The sequence below is a fragment of the Condylura cristata genome, unplaced genomic scaffold (genome assembly GCF_000260355.1).
Source record: "Condylura cristata isolate star-nosed mole 26May11 unplaced genomic scaffold, ConCri1.0 scaffold00030, whole genome shotgun sequence".
NCBI lineage: Eukaryota > Metazoa > Chordata > Mammalia > Eulipotyphla > Talpidae > Condylura > Condylura cristata.
The window spans coordinates 6,562,833-6,584,157 of record NW_004567131.1 but is presented as its reverse complement, the minus strand read 5'-3'; the positions used below and the strand labels follow the sequence as shown (position 1 = coordinate 6,584,157).

The following is a 21,325-nucleotide window of genomic DNA, read 5'->3' as shown; positions in this document are numbered from 1 at the left end:
CACCACCAGAGTGACCCCTAAATATAGATTTAGGAAAATCTCTAAAAAACACTAAAACCCTTAATGCCTACTCGTGAATTAACCAGAAAATCCAGTTAGCCTGAATTTTACTCTCCTCAAGTTTTCTTCTTTGTACAAGATATTTTTTAAATACTCCCTATAGTGAAATTATACATAGTATGATATTTTGCTTTGTAATTATATACACAATGTATCCACAATCTAAAATTGTACTTTTAAATATAATAAACTCATATTAACAGCCAGAGAAGTATTTTAACATTTTCAATAGAAATATGGATTAATTTTATAACAAATTTTAGAAAGCTAGTTTTGTGAACCCAGTATACTATGATGACACCTCAAAATGAATTATTCCACATATAAAATTTCCAGATTAATTTAAAATTGTACTTCAAATGCCAGAAATGCATTAGTTTATGACTGTCAAAAAAGGAAACCTTTTCTATAAAAATAGCTGCCAAAATAAAAACACAGTATGGAATATAATGTAAACATTTCTTGATTTAATCATCATAAATATTCATATTTTTAAAAAATAATATTATTTTAAAACTTAATGGGTTTATTTGTGGGTTTCTGGGGGTTATTTTTGTAATCTTCCTAAATGTCTGTTATCGGTCATTTTCTCTATGGCATTTTGTCAGCCTCATAGACAAATGTCTAGTCTAGTTTTAGATAACTCTTTTTAACTATGGGGAACTAAGGTAGCTGATATCCAAGACTGGTAAAAACACTTATGTTACAGGAACATTAATGAGATCATGAAGGTAAAATAGAGCATCAAGATCAAAGCATATGATTTTTAAACTGTTTAAGGTTTGGAACTCTGAACTAACATTGATTTTTCAAAGCTTCTTCATATCAACCATTAGTATGAAATTTGAAATGAAGGGCCCAGTTGAATTTTACGATTTTTACTCAAATTCTATCTCCATACTGCATTACAACATATAACCACAACTCCATCTCTATTAAAAAAAAAATTAGTCTATATTGAATCAAACTGTTAGATTACTGGTTTTCAACAGAAACAGGCATCTTTGATGGGACATTAATCTAGGTTTTCCTAAATCTTTTAACTAGCATTTACTTATGGCTGAACACTAGTGAGAATTCTATAGCACATCAACTATTACCAGGTACTATACTAGGGACTTGATACAGAGATAAACATGATATATTACTAGCATGTCCTGGGAAAAAACAATCATAAATGTGATGAGTAAAGAAAGGAAAGTACAGGGTGCAATGGAAGCTTATGATGAGAAGAATACTATAGAAGTCAAAACTAACAAGAATCAGGAAAAAGAGTAAATGTACTTTTCCCTGTTCTGCAAACCAAATACAAATAAAAATGATAGGCGTAATATATAAAACTCTAAAAGGTAGAGTCCCCCTAGTGACCTCGGGACCCAATAATATGCTGGTGTGTTCCCTAGGTCTACTTTTGGCTTCATGTATCTCAGACTTGAAAAAGGGAAGTCAGCAACCTAGAAAAACCAACAGGCACAGCCCAGAAAACAAAACCAAGAAATCCCTAGTCTATAAAAAGGACCATAAAAGGGAAAATCTAGCAAAACTGAAAAACATGTAGATGTAGCAACTGTGCTCTAGCCAGATACCACAGGAAAAACCATTCTTCCCATTCACACATGACCAGCAGTGGTGAGCAGGAAACCTATATTTCTATAATAGCCAGACTATAACAAACACCACACACCAGGGTGGTGTCAGAGAAGGCAAAGGAAAGAACCAGAAGAGTCAACAACAGATAGTAACAAGATCCTGCATACACCTACTACGGGACTAGTGAAGGATCAGATGTTAGTGTAGGTCATGCTGGCCAAGTAATGAGGGAAGTCTCTAGTAACAACAACTATAGCAAACACTAACCAAAGTCCAATTTCTAGCCAGATTAACATAATACCTCATTCTACAGACCTAATTACTTCAGTTCCTACTACTACCCTACCAACATGCCTAGCTTTCAATGGAAAAAATATAAGGCATGGCAAAAGGCAAGAAAAGCAGTCTGAATAGATAAAGCAAGCATCAAAATCAAACTTAGATATGACACAGATGTCAGAATTGTCAGAGAATTTTAAAACTATTAATATCTTAAAGGTTATGATTTTAAATTGCCATTCTTTTAATACCATTATTAATATCTTAAAAGCTATAGTGGAAAAACAAAATACTCTCAAGAACAAATGAGTAATGTGAGCAGAGAGGTGGAAAATCCAAGAGAGAATCAGAAAGAAATTCCAGAAATTAAAACACTAACAAATGGAAAATGCTTTTGATGGGATAATCGATAGACTGGACACAGATGGGGAAAGAATCAATGGTCAACAGAAATTTCCCAAACTGAAAACAGAATAAAATATCCAAAAATCTACCTAAAGGTGTATCATACACAAGCCATGGAAAATCAAGAGGAAGGGGAAAAAAACAAAACTTTAAGTCAGAAAGGAAAAAACCCACTGAAGAACAAAAATTTCAGCATACTATTCAGAAGTCATGCAAACCAAGAGAGTAGGTGAAAATCAAGTGTTGAAAGAAATATATATATATCTATATTCTATATTCCAAATAACTATGCAGCAAAATGAAGCAGAAATACTTGATAACTGTTACTTTGTAGTAAATTTCAAAAGTAGAAAATGTTATTTCTCCTGTTTCTCAAATGTTTATTCTGTCACCTTTATAATTACATATAAAGTTTACAATTAGATTGTCCTCAGTCTAGAGGTCAATTTGAGGGTAATGCATTTTAACAGTGTTAGGATTTCTTGTAAGGCAGTTCTGATGGTACTGGATTCCCTCAGTTTGTTTGTTCAGGAAGACCCCCGTATTACTTATAGCTCACAAATAATCCACTTACCAAAAAACAAAAGAGAAATTCAATGAAGAAAGGGAAGCCTTTCTTCCATGTATCATGAGGAATGACGGAGCATTTACATGGAAAAAGAAAAAATGAACCTAAACACAGGTTTATATCTTTTACAAAATTAATTCAAAAGGACCAAAGATCCAAATATAATGTAAAGTCATAAAAATTCCAGAATAAAAAAAAAGAAGAAGAAGAAAGGTAAGTGGTTTTGGTAGTGAATTTTTATATATTAGCAAAAACAACATCCATTAATAAAGTTTTAGACTTTTTTTTAAAAGATTTATTTATTTATTCATACAGAACTGGGGTACAGGCCAGGGGTGCAAGGGTGGTGAGAGGCTTCACCTGAGACAGAGTGGGGAGCAGAACAGGCAGATCAACGAAGTACACTGCTGAGGGGAGCAGTGGGCGGGTCAGGAGAGGTCTGCCCCGCCTCATGGATCACCTCAGGGGCAGGCGGGTATCAAACTCATGCATAGTGGCTTTTTAGCTTAGTGCTGTGCTTTAACCTGCTGCGCCACCAGAAGGGCCAGTTTTGGACTTTTTTAAAATTAAAAACTTTTGCTTAGTGAAAGCCCTTGTTAAGAGAGTGAAAACTTAAGTCACTGGCTGAGAAAAAGTATTTATAAACTATGTATTTGATAAGGGAATTGTACCCAAAACATAAAAGGAACTCAGTAAGAAAATAAACCCTATTTTAAAATGAGCATATTATTGGAGTTCAGTGTTAAGAACTCAACTCCAAGGGCTGGGATGGAAGTGGATGTGGCTATAAAGGGCAACATAAAAATAGCTAAAAAGGACAACATATGGGATCCCTATGGCGATGGAAATGTTCAATATCTTATTTGTACCAATGTCAATATCTTAATGTGATACAGTGTAGAGTTTTTAAAATGTTACTAATGGAGGTATTATTTCTTGCAACTGCTTATCAATCTATAATCATCTCAAAATAAAAAAAAAACATAATTCAAACAACACTAATCAATGGTAATGTAACTCAGAAAAATGAAAATCCCCTAGCAGAGACACTGGGATTGGGTATGTGGATATGGACTAGGTATAGGCACAAGGTTGGTTACTGAGATGTACAAATAAGTATACCTCTGTATTTCTATGACATCCAGCACCTAACATGGCCCCCAATGATCTTCATAACCTGAAATCCACACCCTTGGTTTGTCTCCTCCAGAGTATAGGGCTGAAATATAAGACTGATTGGCTATAACAGTATGTGACTTCCAAAATTCAGACATAGAAAACAATGCAACTTCTGGTTCTGGTTCTCTCTTGGATTATCCCACTGGGATAAAAATAGAATATTCAAGCAGTGGTGAAGATACCCAGCTAGCACAAGGTGAGTCATCTTAGAAAGAGCTGCTTCAGCCCAGTCATGTCTTCATTAAGACTGCCCCCTCATGAAAGACCTTAAGCTTTTAGAACCATCCAATTTTAGAATAAGCTACTTCTGAATTACTAACTTAAAACTGTGAATTAATAAAGGTTTACTTTTTCTTAAAGATTTTATTTTTATTTATTTATACATACAAGAACTGAGGTATAGGCTAGAGGTGCAGGGGTGGGGAGAGGGTAAGAGGACTCATCAGAGACAGATTGGGGAGCAGAACAGACAGTTCTACTGAAATACACTGGTGAGGGGAGCAGTGGGCAAGACAGGAGAGGCTGGCTGTGCCATATGGGTCACCTCCCTGGCCAGGAATTCAACTCAGGCTGACGTAGCTGATGACAGCTTGATAGCACTGAGACTTTAACCTCTGTGTCATCAGGGAGGCCCAAACGTTTACTGTTTTAAACCAACTATACTTGGTAAGCATATTACATATAGTAATCCACTTAATCCTCAAAAACTGTGATCCCTTTTTAAATAAAGAAACTGAGACACACATATATTCAGTAATTTGCCCCAATTATACATGGTTGTTAAGTAATAGCGAACTACATCAAATCTAAAAGCAACACTTTTAACTACAATACAACCTCCCCAATGTTGAAGTAGTTTCCATCTCATGATTTGGTGGGTTTTTGTTTTTTAAGATTTATTTATTTATGCATAGAAGAACTGGGGTACAGGCCTGAGGTGCAGGGGTGGAGGGTGAGAGGATTCACCAGAGACAGAGTGGAAAACTAAACAGGCAGACTGACTAAAATACATTGCTGAGGGGAGCAGTGGGAGGGACAGGAAAAGTCTACCATGCCATTTGGGTCACCTCCCTGGCTGGGGATCGAACTTGTGCTGCAGTGGCCATGGATCAATTCATAGTGCTGCTCTTTAACCCATTGTGCCACCAGGTGGGGCTCCATGGTTTTTATTTTTACTGTGAAACAGAAGGCAAGGTTAATTGATAAAGAGCAAGGGAAAAGCAAGTGAATCAGAAAACCAAAGAAAATGGGAAAGATTTGAAACAGTTGCCATGAGAAGTTAGGAAGAGAACTGGCTAGAGAAACTAAGGCTTCATGACACTCCACTGCAATGAATTTAAAAAGACCGCAATGAAGAGAACATAGGATTGTTAGTGTACCTAAACACAAAATGTGATATGAAGTGTGAAATCTACCAATTATGGTGATAAATAGAAGGAAGAAAACATGTATCTTTCCAAAGTCCCTACAGCTTAGTAAATAATCACATATAGAAAAATTCCAAGGACCTCTCTGGTGGCCTACAGGTGAAATCTAAGCGCTATCATTTCAAAGGCCTAAATTCAATCTCAGCCAGGGAGCTGATCCACATATGGAGTAACACACCTCTACTATCTCATCCACTGCTCCCTTCAGCAGTGTATTTCAGTAGATCTGCTTGTTCAGCTCCCCACTCTGTCTCTGGTGAATACCTCCCACTACTTGCCAACACCCCAGCTATTCTACATAAAAATAACTAAATAAATTTTTAAAGTCCTAGATGATTAAGAAGTTGTGTTACATATACACAGTGGAATATTACTCAGCAATCAAAAAGATAAACTTGTGCCTTTTGTAGCAACATGGATGAACCTGGAAGGGATCATGCATAGTGAAATAATCCAGAAAGAGAAAGAAAAATACCAGATGGTTTCACTCATATCAGGAGCATAAGGGATCAGGGAAGAATAAAAAAAGAGACTAACAAATTTAATAGAGTAAAAATGAAAACAATGAACAACTATAAACCAGAGACATTTTATGGGGGTGATAGGGAGAATGGGATTGGAACTGGGGTGGGATGAGTGTACTGCACTGTGGTAATGGCACACAGGTAAATAGGTGTAATCCCATGGGGATTACAACTGATCTGGAAAAATGCACAAAATGAAGAATGTTGTAAATAAATATATACAAAACATAAAATATAAAAATTGGGCCCTCCCTGGTGGCGCAGTGGATTAAAGCACAGCGCTAAAAAGCTAAAGTCACTTCAGCATGAATTCGATCCCCGCCCGGGTGGTGATCGCCACAGGGTGCGGCAGACCTCTCCTGACTAGCCGACTGCTCCCCTCAGCAGTGTAGTTACTCAGTCTGGCTGTTCTGCTCCCTACTCTGTCTCTGGTGAATCCTCCCCTGCACCTCTGGCCTATGCCCCAGTTCTGTATGCATAAATAAATATATCTTTAAAATATATATATATATATATACACATATACATATATATTTTTTTTTAATTCCAAGAAACACTATGTATATTCTATATCAAAGTAGCACATAAACACTGGGGAAAAGAAAGCCAGCAGAAGTACAAAAATAAACTGACAGTACTATTTCACGTATGTCTTGATCTCATAAAACCAGAAGTATTTCTAGAGAATGGTCCCTTTTTCCTATTTCATTTTAAAACATCACAAGAAAAATGACAACATGCAGAAAAAATATACTATTTCTATTACAATGAAATCATACCTAACAGCAGCCTCACAATTATTCACTGACTTAACTTGATGAATTAATCTTACAACAGATCTTTAGAGAAAAAAATAAAAAGTTGTATATATCCATTTAAATTTAGACTTTTCCAAATTTCAAGTTTCAGTTTCACCCATGTATTTTTAAAATCACTTTACTTACAAAATGGAATAAATTATCTCAATAAAGTTAGGTAATGAAAAAAGAAATCAAATCATAGATTCATTAAATGTTTTTTGACACACTAACTTTTCCAAGCTAACATTCAACTGCAAGCAAGTATAGACACTTAAGCTCTAAAGACACAAAAGTACATGAAAGGAAGTAAAAGTTGTTTCATGCTAGATATTCATATATATATTCAAGGTTAATAAACAAGCTTCAAAGAACAACAGTTAGCAGTTAAAATTCAATAAGATCTTTCCTCACACCTCCATTATTATCTGAAGAGACAAGTCAAAATGAATATAGGTAAAAACAAACTTTCAGTTAAAAAAAATATTTACCACACCGAGTAAATTAAGTATATTCTTCTACCTTATATAAGCACATACAACAGGGGGGTTGGGTGTTGTACCATGCTTAAAGTAGTTCTGGTCCTAAAAGTGGTAGAATTTTGGAAGCCACAATGTGCACCTTTATAAACACAAGTAATTGTTCACATAGTCTCCATCTCTTGAAATCAGGATAAAACCCATGTAATTCTAAAAACAAATAAATTATTAACTTTCACAGAAATTTTAATTAAAATAAAATCTTTAAAATTAATAGTTTTATTAAGGCGGTACAAGTTATCATCATTCTATCTTTTAAATCTTACCCTTATCTGTTCAGTGGAACTGCTGCTAAGTTCATCTCCGGATTCTGAATCCTGGTGTATTCTTTCTGAGCTTTCTCCAGCTGAATCACAAGACTGTTCCTGGGAGAAGCTAGTTTTCTCTACATCTAAGAACTCAGGACCAGGAAAGTGACCAAATAAGCGTGTCCTATTCTGGCTTGAAACTTTAGGCGAATGTGAATCACTATTAAACTTTCCATTATTATGGGTGAGGTCCAGGCTCAGGTTGAGTGTCTGAACTGGAATATAATTGGGTCCAAAATTCTGATTGGCATCGCGAATAAGACCTGTTCCTTGAACAGATGATGATGGCTTTCCAAAACTTGAAAGCTCAGGCAATTTGTTCACATTTTCTGTTGATCTCTGAAGATGTAGACTCTGCATCATTTTCATAGAATTGTTTGACAGTCCAAATGCCTGCTTCCCAGGTGGCATTAGAGCTTTGCGGGTCACCTCCTTTACATACTGGGCTGGCACATAAAATGCTTTGGAATTCTCATCTGGTTTGACTTGCCACCAGTCATCATTGGTCTTTTTCACCAAGATGTATCGTTCCCCTTGTTTTATCACAATTTTTCTGTCTTTTGCTTCATATTCATAATCATATTCCACTTCAATATACACTTGTCCTGGAAGAATCTTCCCACTTCTGTCTGCCATTTTTATTCAATAATATTCACCTCTCAAAAAGGATGGTATGCCACATTATGGCTTATTGGACTGATACAGCTATTTTTATTTAAATGGAGGAAGAGAAGGGAAAAAAAAGTTAACACAGTCTGTATTTTTAGTATTTACTCACAAGAACATTTAATATAAGCCATTCAAAATCCCAAACCCAGAATAAAAGCATATATTTAGTACCATACAGATTGACCAGAACTGCAACACAATACTATTAAAAATAAGAGGTGATGTGAACTCTTCTTTTTTTTCCTGACTATCTCAAGCTTCTTTAATCTTCTTAGAAAAGTTCACTAATAATAGCCAATATGTAGTAAGCACTTGCCAAGGTCCAGGTATTCGGCTAGGTTCACCTCTCAAATTAGAGCTGAATTTCAACAATTTTTTATTGCTTTTTACAATAGTTAAGGGCATCAATGAACTCTTTTCTTAAAAGTATACAAGTTACACAAGTTTAGCTTTAGCACCTCATAGAACACAGCATTCAAGCCTCAAAGTAATCACGACATCTAAATAGTGCTACAATTTAAGTACTTTAGTGGTTACTGGGAGTGAATTATGGTGCCTGAAAAATGTGTTTAAAGTCCTAACCCTAGGACCTGTGAATACCACCTTATTTGGAAACAGAACGGTTGTATACATAATCAATTTGAGGTGAAGTCACACTTGATTACAGTGGGCCAAAAATCCAATGAAAGATGTCTTTATATGGGAGATTTGAAAATGAAGTGAGGAAAAACCAGAGGAAGAGAGCACATGAAGACAGAGGCAGAAATGGGAGTGTGAGTGTGGCAGCTGCAAGCCAGGCAATGCCAAGGGCTGCTAGCACCCACAAACAACTAGTTAGAAACAAGCATAAACTGCTAATAACCTTTATTTAGGACATCTGCAGAGCTGTGTGAGAATAAATTTCTGTAAGCCACCTAGTTTGTGGCACTGTTACAACAGTTCTTAGTGTTAAGCCCTAAGTCATAACTCTCAGCTGATGAATTTGAAGGCAAACTAAGCAATTCAACATACTGAGATGTACTAGAAATGTTTACCCAAATTCCCATGACAACCTGCCAATTTTCCTCAGCACCCAAATACCGGGCATAAAATTATTGTACCCTATAGTTGCAGTAATATCAATCCCCCAAGCTTCTAGATTCTTCTCTATACATACAAAAAGTCTTTAATAAACCCAGGTGATATATAAGTGATTTGACTTCACTAACCAGAATTCACTTTCTCTAGAGAAATTACCTGAATAATAAATTTAAATAGTAATGTGTTTCCAAAAAAAAAAATCTTACCTTAGGAAAAGACATGTACATCCAGTATTACACTTAAACCTGTTTAAAAAAAAAAAAAAAGAGCATTTAATTTAACTAGGATTGCTTACAATAGGCTCAGAATATAATAATAAAACTGTTGACAGTTTTAAAAGTGTAACTTTTTATAATACCTATGAGGGACAAATCACAATTTTATTTCTCACAATATGTGTATCTAAACCTGTACAAATGCAAGATATGCTCTACCACTATTCTCTCCTATTTCATTTTCACACTGTTTCACCTTCATTTCTGTCCCTTCTTTTTTTTTTTTTTTTTTTTTTTAAATTCTAATGGGCCTCCCTGGTGGCCTAGAGGTTACGTCTCAGCGCTATTACTGCTGCAATCTGAGTTCGCTGCCCAGCCAGGGGTCTAACCCACATGGTGCAGCAGTCCTCTCCTGTCTCACCCGCTGCTCCCCACAGCAGTGTACTTCAGTAGAATTGCTGTTCTGCTCCCCACTCTGTCTCTCACCACCCCCTTCCCCACAGCTCTGGCCTACACCACACAGTTCTTGTATGCATAAATAAATAAAAATAAATCTTTTTTAATTTTTTATTTTATTTCTATTTACATCTTTCTTCCTTTTTGTATAAGGCATGCTTTCTTCTTTCAGGTGTAATCCCCCAAATATCCTCATCTCCAATTCACCCATGCCCCATCATCATAGTCCCTTGTGTGAGAGCACATTCCCTCCCCTGTTTTGATCCCTCCTCTACCCCTGCAGTGTCTCTGATTAATAATCACCTGTTAATTTTGTTTTTTAATTTATTATAATTGTGTTTAATAAAAATAAATGGTTAGGGAAAAAAGTCATTGAGAGTCCTACATATTATTTAGTAATTATAAAAAGGAAAATACACCTTTACAAAGGAGAGATCTGACAGTCATAAGCTTAATCACCAACAGTGGGACACCCTGATGATACATGCCTCCTAATGTGATGCAGCAAAATGTACACAATTTCACCTATGTTGTATTCTTATCAAAACACATTTATGGTTAAGATAATTATTAGGGAACAATTAAACCCAGAATGTGAGGCATTCTATTAGACAATAGACATGAAATATTTTTTTTAAATTTCATGATAAATGAAAGCAGGAAAGAGGTTCTTCTACATTGTTATGACTATAAAATACAGAATAAGCCAAGCCCCTAGGTGTTCCATAGAAATCTCAAACTTATCACATGCAAAAATCTACTTCCTATCTTATCACTGCCCTATGCCAGTACTGCCAAATCTTTCCCTTCATAGTAAACAGAAATTCTAACCTCCTAAGTATCTACCCTTTACACTGATACATCACTAAGACTTTAATGAGTGTGCTTTAATCATTTACAGACATAAAAGTTTTCTGCTGTAACCTTTCAAAATTCCATACTGAAATACTGTCTCCTAGGGTGATATTTTTTTCTTGCCAGGAAGTAATAAAATAACCCTAAGAAATATCTCTGAAGATACAGAACAAGTAAGAGAACATGCAGACAATTACGGTAGGTTAGACATTTATCTACAGGGATGGAGAAAAGTATGAAGAACAACAAGTAAACTCTATGATTTCATGCTACAAGGAGAGGGACTGTGGGTGGGGAGTAACAATAGGTTAAAGGCCAGTCCATGTTAAGTCTCTCAATTCCAGACTTTATGACGACACTCCCAGTAACTACAAAGATAAATATGAAGGAGGAGCTGGGTAGAAAGATAAAGTAAGGTTCACTGTGGCCAACATGAGACATCCAAGCTAAAGTTTTAGTTAAAGACAATGAGAAAATGAGAACTGCTCAAACAAGGAAGATCTACATCTTTCTGTACAAGTTAGATGCCATAACATCTATACAGAAAAGAGAGATGACATGAGCAAGAGTGGGCACAATCCAAAGAGAACAGCAGTTGAGATAAATTTCTAATTAATATGAAGTGGGAGCGGGGAATGAACCTGGGAAACCCCTAAGAGACCTTTAAAAGTACAAGGTTCTAGAAAGATGGGTAGCAGGTTATAATCCAAGGTCTGGCAAAAGTTAAAGGTCTTATCACAAATTATGGATTAAAGGAAAATTCAAATAGTTACAGGGTAGCTCTAAAGACCTAAACCTAAGTGAAAATTATCTGCAAGTGTGTGATTTATTTTATTACTTTATGCTGCCTATTTTTATTTTAAAACATAAACTGTATTAAAACAAAGACATAGTTTTAACTTTATTTATTTGGAACACAACACTTCTCTATCTGAAATATATTCTATATTCACCACCAAACTCCTGTTACTCATGACACAACTATAAAGTACTCAATCACTAGAATATATAAAGTTTTTCTTAGTCATAGTCAAATACCAACCATTACTTCTCTGCAGTTTCAAAAATACCCATGGAGGTTTTTCATGCCCCTTGCCAGTTTTGTTGTTTTTTTTTTTAAGATCTATTAAATTATGCATACAGAACTGGGGTACAGTCCAGAAGCACAGGGGCAGTGAGAGGATTCACCAGAGACAGTGGGGAGCAGAACAAGAAGACTGACAAAGTACGCTGCTGAGGGGAGAAGTGGGCGAGACAGGAGAAGTCTGCCACGCCATGTGGCCAGGGATCGAACTACTGATGAAGTGGCCATGGCTAGCTTCGTAGTGCTGTGCTTTAACCTTCTGTGCCACCCTCTTACCAGTCTTCTTTCTCATGTTTTCAACAAGAACAGACATACTCATAGACACACAAGCACAGCAACTACTTACATCTTTTACTTCTCTTTTCTTACTTTACTTACTTCATTTCAGATGCAGAAATTTCTATCATAGTATCTTAAAATCTAATAGCCTCTGCCTTTCTGTCTGCCAATTTTTCTTCCCTACCACAAATTACACAGCTCAGCAAATGTTATCTTCCTCCCCCAGGACATCTGTTTTGATCAACCTCATCTCAGCATGATGCCCTAACTAGTGCTATCTAAAAAAGTAAATAAGTAAACAAAACCTTGGAACTAAAGTAAATGTGTTATAATTAATGAACTTATTATTTAAATTCAATACGTATGTGTGCAATATATTTAGCAATTCTAATAGCAGGAACAATGTCAATACAGACTCAAACATATGTTAACCAACTTTAAAATATCATAATTTAAGCACTGATTCTAGACATGAAGTCCTCCAAGTAGCTTTAAAAGTACTTATTTAAAATTAACATTCTCTAAACAGCCTTCTTCTAAAGAAATCAACTAAATACAGTGAGCACAATGAAAAAGAACGATTCTAGCATAAGAAATTACTTCCTGAAATAATTTTGCCACTTTTACACTAGTTAAGAAATCATAAATTACTATTGAACATTTAAAGTTTTATTCCTAATGTATGATCCCTGTTTTCTGGGGGGGGGGGGGAGGCATACAATATAAGAAAAACTAAAGAAGGAAAGTTGAGTGATTAATATGAACTATTCTGGCCATAAAAGAAGAGCAGAAAAAAAGAAATTGCATATAAAAGATACAGGAAATAATCAGGTAACTGGAAAGCACTGGGAACACAGTCAAATGTAAACTCAAAACCAAAATAAATGAGAAACAAAAAATGAGGAAACAACAAAAGATGTATTTGGGGAAGCAAGTTTACTTTAATAAGAATGGCATTTGCCTAGGGTATTTTAGAAAGATTTCTGCCATGAAGTGTTAGAAATGGAGTTAAAGTTAATGACTTTTTTCTGTATTATTACAATAGCGAAAATATTCCAATTTAAAAAGAAAAATGACCCTGCAGATCACAATAATTTTTAGATACACCACCAAATGAACAATGCATGAGGAAAATTAAATAGGATTCTACTAAAATGAAAAAATTTCCCCTCTGTGAAAGTCACTACTATTAAGAGAATGACAACAGATGGTAGGGGAATAGAAGAGAATGAAAACACAAACCACAGACAGTAAGAAATTATTTGCAAAACACTAACCTGATTAAGGACTTGTATCAAAATATATAAAGAACTCTTAAAACTCAACAAGAAGAACCAAACTTTCTAAATGGTAAAGGATCTGAAGATACATCATAAAAGAAAATGTACAGATGGCAAATAAGCATATGGAAATTTGCTTAACATCAAGATACTAGGGAATTGCAACTAGAAACAAATATCAAAAAGCAGAGACCCCTGTCCCTACTTACATGTAGACACCTTGGACTCTAACTCCCAGCATGCCATACTAAATGTAAGGATGCAGGTGGATAAATAAATTGAGGTAGAATGAAGGAGGAAGGGGGAGACATATGGAGAAAAGACATGTGGAAGAAACACATGGAAAAGTAACGTGGGTGAGAGACATGGGGAGGCTGTTCCAGTCTTTTTTAGTGACAATGGCAGCCATTACCTTAACCTTATGGTAGATGATATGGTACATTTTGAATTTCAGAATTCTCTTTCTGCCCCAGCTCTCTGGGATCTACCCAATGCATTTCTTGGTTCCCTACCAGAAACTTAAGACTTGTAGCAAGTTCTTGAACCTCTGCTGCCCCACTTTGGTCTGAGCCTGGGCTGGTCTTGTTCCACAAGGGGACAAGTAGTTTTCACAGTTTGACTAGAAGTCCTTCGATTGAAAACCTTTTTCTCTCACACATGCTCTATAGAAACCATTTAAAGATCTTTCACACTGACAGTCACTTTATTTGTCTTTGTGCATGAGAATGTAAAAACGCTTTAGAATGTGCACTCTATAAAGTTTGGGTTCCCTGAGAATCCTTCAGCCATGTGGTTTTAATACTACTGGATAAAATGGATAAAATCAAAGAAATATGACAACACCAAACATTACTGAGGATGGAGAGCAAGAAAAACTCTCACTCTTTGCTGACACAAATCCAAAATCCTATAAGCTATTCCGGAAGAACACAGTTTCTTACATAGCTAACTGTGATCTTATCATACAATCTAATAATCACTCTAGGTATTAACCCAAATTAGATGAAAACTTATGTTCATGCAAAGATTCAGAGCAGCTTTATTTATAGTTGTCAAAAATCAAGAAGCAAGGGTTAGATACATAGCGCTATCAAGCTACTGCCACCCACTGCAACAGAAGTTCTATCCCCAGCAAGGGAGCTGACCCATATGCTGCAGTAGACCTCTCCTGTGGTGCCCACTGCTCCCCTCAGCAATGTAATTTCAGTGTACCTGCCTGTTCTGCTCCACACTGTCTCTGGTGACATCCTCTCATACCTCTGGTATACAACCCTATTCTTGTATACATAAATAAATCTTACACACACAAAAAAAAGACACAAACAAATCTTAGACATATTTTGCTAAGTGCAAAAAGTAGTCTGAAAAATGTCATAAATATTGAATGCCTTCAATGACATGATATTTTCGAAAAGTCAAAACTGTATCATAAGTAATGACCAAGGGTGGAAGGAAGGGAGAGAGCTTCATAGGTGAAGTACAGGGATTCTTTTAGATCAATAACACATTTTCTATGATACTGTAATGATAGCTATAAGGTATTTTGAACTTGTCAAAATCCATCAATCTTTATAGTGCAGAGCATAAAACAGTGAATGGAAATTTTTAAAAATCATTTAGGGAAATCCTAGGATAGAAACCAGTATTATAAATAACAGGAACAACCTCAGTGAATGGACGTACTGGGGAAATGCTGCCTACCTTCTTTTGTAAATAAGTGAATCGAAATGATGGAACTACACATATATAATATGTTCTAGTACATAAAAATTTCCTGTGGAGGTACAACTTAAAAATTATAATATTCCTATACCTGTATCCTGGAATTGAATAAGTGGATGGTGGGAGTCCAATTTCTCAACGCTGGAGGGGGAATTCACATGCATATGCAAAAGGTAAAGGCTAGAATGACCATGTGCTAATAAATTAGATTTGAAGACATCAGTATGAACTCATATTTCTCTTACCTCAGACACAGCTGATTACATAAAGATTACAGATAAGTCTTACTGTACACACACACAAATTAACTAGCTATCACTAAAAAACACCCTAGCGCAACAAGCACACCAAGTACCCAGATTTGGTGTCTATCCATCCTCCAAAAACAACTAAGGCTCTTTAAAGAATTGGTTGATTCCAGGAAATAAAATAAACCTGGAACATCTTATAGTGCCGTATTGACACCGTCTCCTCCCCCATCTGGATTTTAAGTACTTGATAAATTATTATCAGACAAGTCTTTTTAACCTAGACCTCAAATATAATACCACCCATGTATGAAATTCAAATTAGCATAGCTTACATTTTGTACCCCATGTTTAAATAAATCCACATTTCTTTCATTCTTTAAATGTAAACAATGCACTTACAGACCTGAGATTCTCATCAGAACATGTATTATAATTATTTAAAGGGCCTCCCTAGTGGCACAGGGGTAAAGTGTTTTTAGTGCTATCACTGCCATGGCCTGAGTTTCATCCCAGACCAAGGAGGTGACCCACATATGGCGCAGCAGACTTCTGTCTCGCCCACTACTCCCTTAAGCAGTGTGTTTCAGTAAATCCAACTGTTCTACTCCCCACTCTGCCTCTGGTGAATTCTCTTAGCTCTCTCCCCCCACCCTCTACCTCTGGCCTACATCCCAGTTCTTTAACACAAAATTTAAAAATAATAAGTTTTTAATTATTTTAAAATTACTATGGTTCTCCATTTTCACTAGTTCATTCTAAAATGATCACTAATACATAGAGATGTACTACTGTCCCAGTTGATATGTATAGCAGATGTGTGACGCCTTTATATTAAAAAAAAAAATTCTCAAATTCAGTCAACAACTCTAGTCAAGTTCTTTCAGAGCAAAAAATACTAAAACTTGAACTGGATTCCTTTAGGTACAAAACTAGAAGATAACCATAAGAATATAAAAAATCATAATAACTAAAAAGTCTATGTAGCTAAAGAATTTTTTCTTGAGTCAACAGGACAACTTCCTTTTCCTCCAGATTCTATTTAACTAAAAGCTACCTATATTGGTAATATCTCCATGTTAATCTTTTTTTTAATAATATAATAGTTTATTTTTATATCATTTTGTGCATTTTTCCATCTCATCTGCAATCCCCTTGGGCTTCCCAAGTGTCATCACCATAGCTTAGTGCATTTCCTTCCCCACCACTGTTTTTGATCCCATTTCCCACTCCACCCCCATAAAATGTCTCTGGTATATAGCTGCTCATGACTATTATTATTATTTTCTCGCCTGGTCCATTATACTCCTACTATGAGTGAAACCATCCAGTATTTTTCCTTTCTTTCTGGCTTATTTCACTAAACATGATCTTTTCCAGCTCCATCCATGTTGCTGCAAAAGGCATGTGTGTGGTTTTGGGGGTTTTTGTTGTTTTTTTTTTTTTTTTGGTTGCTGAGTAATATTCCCTTGTATATATGTACCACATCTTTTTAATTCAGTCAGTCATCCACTTTTGGGCATCTGGGCTGTTTCCATGTCTTTCTAATTGTAAATACAGCTGCAATAAACATCTCCATGTTAATCTTTAAAGTCACACTATGATGACTGTTTTGCTTCTACATCTTTTCAGCTTTCTCTTTACTAACTCCTAAATAGATACCAATCAAGAGATTCAATGCTGCTTCTGTACTCTAAACACCTAAATCCCATATTTTAATAAGAATCCTATAATAGGGCCCTCCCTGGTGGCGCAACGGGTTAAAGCACAGCACTGTGAAGCTATAGCAGCCAATGCAGCACGAGTTCAATCCCGAGACAGGGAGCTGACCCACATGGCATGGCAGACATCTCCTGACCCACCCGCTGCTCCCCTCAGTAGTGTGTTGCAGTCTGCCAGTTCTGCTCCCCACTCTGTCTCTGATGAATCCTCTCACCCCCTGCATCTCTGGCCTCTACCCCAATTCTGTATGTATAAGTAAATAAATCTTTTTTTAAAAAAAAAAGAACCCTGTAATCATTCAAAAAAAAAAAAACAGTAAATATATTTTTTATAACATATAATTTTGATCTTTCCTCTGTGGCATCCTATGTTATACCTTATAATAACAGTGCCTTGACTTTCTCTCGGAATGCACCATGCCTGTGGTCTTAGTACATGTACAATTTGGTATGCATTAAAAAGAAGATTATAACCTTGGTCTTTCCAAAGTTTAATAGGGCTTGTAATCTTTTAATGTCTTTTAGAAGAAAAACTTTATTCACTTTATAACTATATTGGCTATCCAAGGTTATAAACTAGCATCTTACACCCCAATTCATTCAAATATTCATCCAAAATATATATATTAATCTCAATCTTTGAAATCACTTAATTCAATCACTTTCAAGTACCTACCAAATTCCATGCCTTAAGAAAAGATATAAACCACATACCATGGGCCAATATATCAACAAGTGTAGCTATTATCAAGGTCTCATCATTTCAAAGTTCTAGAGATACTAATAAATTACTTCAAAAAAGAAAAACTCTTGGGCCTCCCTTGTGGTGCAAGGGATAGTCTCAATTCTATGAAACATCCACAGCCACTGCAGCACTAATACCATCCCCAGCCAGGGAGCTGACCCACATGGCAAAGCAGACCTCTCCTGTCTCACCTTTGCTCTCCTCAGCAGTGTATTTCAGTCAACCCACTTGTTCTGTTCCCCAGTCTGTCTCTGGTGAATCCTTTCACCCCCTACATCTCTGGCCTATTCCTCAGTTCTTGCATGCATAAATAAATCAAGCTTAAAAAAAAAAACTATAATGCTTAAACTATACCAATCTACTTCAACTTGACACTGTGGTAAGAAAAAAGTTATCGTAGACATAAGACTTTGCTAGATATTTTCCCAAACATATACAAACAGCCACTAAGCACATAAAATGGTGTTCCAACATTGCTACCATTTGGGAAATGTAAATCAAAACCACAATGACATACAACTTCACACCCATTGGTACAACTAACAATAACAGACCAGAAATAACAACTGCTGGTGAGGATGTGGATGAACTGGGATTCTTGTTCACTGCTGGTGGAAAAACAGTGTGGTAGGTTTTCAAAATATTAAAATATAATTACCATAAGATCCAGCAATTATACTTCTGGGTATATTTCCAAAAGAATTAAAAGCAGGGACTCAAACATATATGTATCCCATGTTCATATATCGAGCTTTGGGTCCTCTACTGGAAAAAAAAAGAAAGCACTCCACAATTCTTCATTTGTATCTAAATTTATTTGACAAAACATTAATATCCAAAGAATATAAATTAGAACTAAAACAAGACATCACTACAAACCAAATACAATAAAACTGTTTTTAAAAGAACAAAAACAGGCCCTCCCTAGTGGCGCAGCGGGTTAAAGCATAGCACTAAGAAGATAAAGCCACTTCCTCATGAGTTCGATACCTGCCTGCACCAGAGGTGACCACATGGCGCGGCAGACCTCTCCTGACCACCCTGCTGCTTCCCTTAGCAGTGTACTTCATCAATCTGCCTGTTTTGCTCCCCATTCTGGTGAATCCTTTCACCGCCCCTGCACCTCTGGCCTGTACCCCAGTTCTGTATACACAAATAAATCTTTAAAAAAAAAAATACAAAGTGTTGATAGAGATATCAAAAACTGGAGCACTCATATGGTGTAATAGGAATGGTAAGTAGTACAGCAAGTTTGTTATAAACATATATTTTATATAAACATTTAGCATGTTTATATACGTTTATTATAAACATTTTCTGTGAATTATATACTAGGTCATGAATCAAATCTAAGTACACTTAAAAAGACTAAAATCAGACAAAGTGTGTTTTCTGAGGATTAAATGTTAAATGAAAAAGAAGTTATCTTAAGATCTCCAAGTTTGTTGTTTAAATCTAAACCGCATACTTCCACATTTCAGAGTTCAAAGAAGAAATCCAATGAGAAAGTTTAACTGAATGAAAATGAAGACAAGACAACCCAAAATGTGCAACATATTGCTCAGAGGAACAGAATGGTGAAACAATCTAGGTAAAAGAAATGGGAGATGGTAAACATGAGTTACCCTAAATCCTGTTTGAACAGGTGGACTAAATCATGGACTGGAGAGTCCTGCCCAAATAATTATGCCCCATCACACGGGCCATGAGGAACTAACATAGGGGAAAAGCACAAGATCTTAATTAATGATTACCTCACAATTTTCTGAAGAAGACTGAGCACCTACATACACAGCTAGAATATAACCCTTCCACACACATCTGCACACCTCCCACAAACAGCAAGATATGTTGCTCCTCTCCTCTGCTTCGTGGCCTTTTCCTTTAAATATCCCCCCTTTAACTCCCTTTGAGGGATCAAGCTAAGTTCTGCTTTCTGGCACTGGTTTGTTATACATGAGTCTCTAGTAAAACCTTGTCTGATTCAATTGCACCTTAGAGCTCTCAGTGAATTTTTTTAACCAAAAAGGTAAAGGATCCCTCTTTTGGGCTGTAGCCTATAATAGTAGCACTGAATGCCCATACTAGAGAAGAAAAATTGATGATGCAGAATTGTACTCTAACAAACTAGATAAAAAGGAGCAAATTAAACCCAAAGTAAGTAGAAAAAAGAACATGATAAAGATCAGAGATCAATGAAAAGAGAAAATAGAAAAATGACAGAGGAAATCAATACTAGAAGCTAACTATTCATTAAGATTAGTAATAATGATAACCCTTTAGCCAAAATTATCAGGAACAAAGCAAAAACACAAATTCCCAGTGTCAGGAATGAGACATAACTACAGATCCCATGGATATTACCAGGCCTCCCTGGTGACTTTAGGACTGGGGTCAGCAATACCACCACAAAAGCCCACTGAGACACTGAGTGCAAGCCCCAGCCAGGGAGCTAGCCCACACAGCACATCAGACCTCTCTTGTCTCACCAAATGATCCCCTTTGCAATGCATTTCAGTTCTGCTCCCTACTCTGTCTGGTGAATCCTCTCACCCTCCCAGATCTCTGGCCTATACCCCAATTCTTCTATACAAAAATAAATTTAAAAAAAAAATTTTAAATACTACTACAAACAGCTTTATGCCAGTAAAACCAACAAATCAGATAAGCTGGAAAGCTCTCCTAAAGGGCAAATTACCAAAGTTTGCTTAAGAAAAAAACTGTAAACTCAACAGTTCAATGTCTGAAAAATAAATTGAATCTTGTCTTTAAAATCCAACAAGAAAACACCTGGTCCATAGGACTTCACTGGCGAGTTTTACCAAAAATTTTAGAAACAATACAAATTCTACACAAATCATTTAAAGAAAACTGGAAAACATCTCACTCATTCTATGAGGTCAGCTTATTGTCATATCAAAAACCAAAGCTATTATAAGGGGAAAAAAGCTAAAGATCTGGTGGCCCTCCCTGGTGGCGAAGCAGGTTAAAGCACAGCACTAAGAAGCTAAAGCTGCTTCAGCATGAGTTCAAACTCCTGCCCACCCGGAGGTGGTCCACATGGTGCCACAGACCTCTCCTGGCCCGCCCGCTGCTCCCCTCAGCAGTGTACTTCGTAGAGCTGCCTGTTCTGTTCCCCACTCTGTCTCTGGTGAATCCTCTCACCCTCCGTATCTCTAGCCTGTACCCCAGTTCTGTATGAATAAATAAATCTTTATAAAAAATGTCATTATATGAAATGCATGTCATATGCACTTAGATGTCATATGTAAAGATGTCATATAGATGTCGTATG

The 21,325-nt window shown here is 36.2% G+C and overlaps 1 protein-coding gene across 5 annotated transcripts in view; it reads right to left on the bottom strand.

Moving 5' to 3' along the window:
* ARHGAP12 (Rho GTPase activating protein 12) overlaps positions 1 to 21,325 on the bottom strand; it is a 108,707-nt gene that overhangs the window by 81,170 nt on the left and 6,212 nt on the right. For all 5 annotated transcript variants that reach the window (XM_004691183.2, XM_004691184.2, XM_012731390.1 and 2 more), the window contains exons 2-3: positions 9,632 to 9,670; positions 7,635 to 8,381 (exon numbers count right to left, since the gene is read on the bottom strand). In XM_004691183.2, the coding sequence (XP_004691240.1) occupies positions 7,635 to 8,312 (678 nt within the window). In that variant the 5' untranslated portion in view covers positions 8,313 to 8,381; positions 9,632 to 9,670. The remainder of the gene's footprint in view (positions 1 to 7,634; positions 8,382 to 9,631; positions 9,671 to 21,325) is intronic.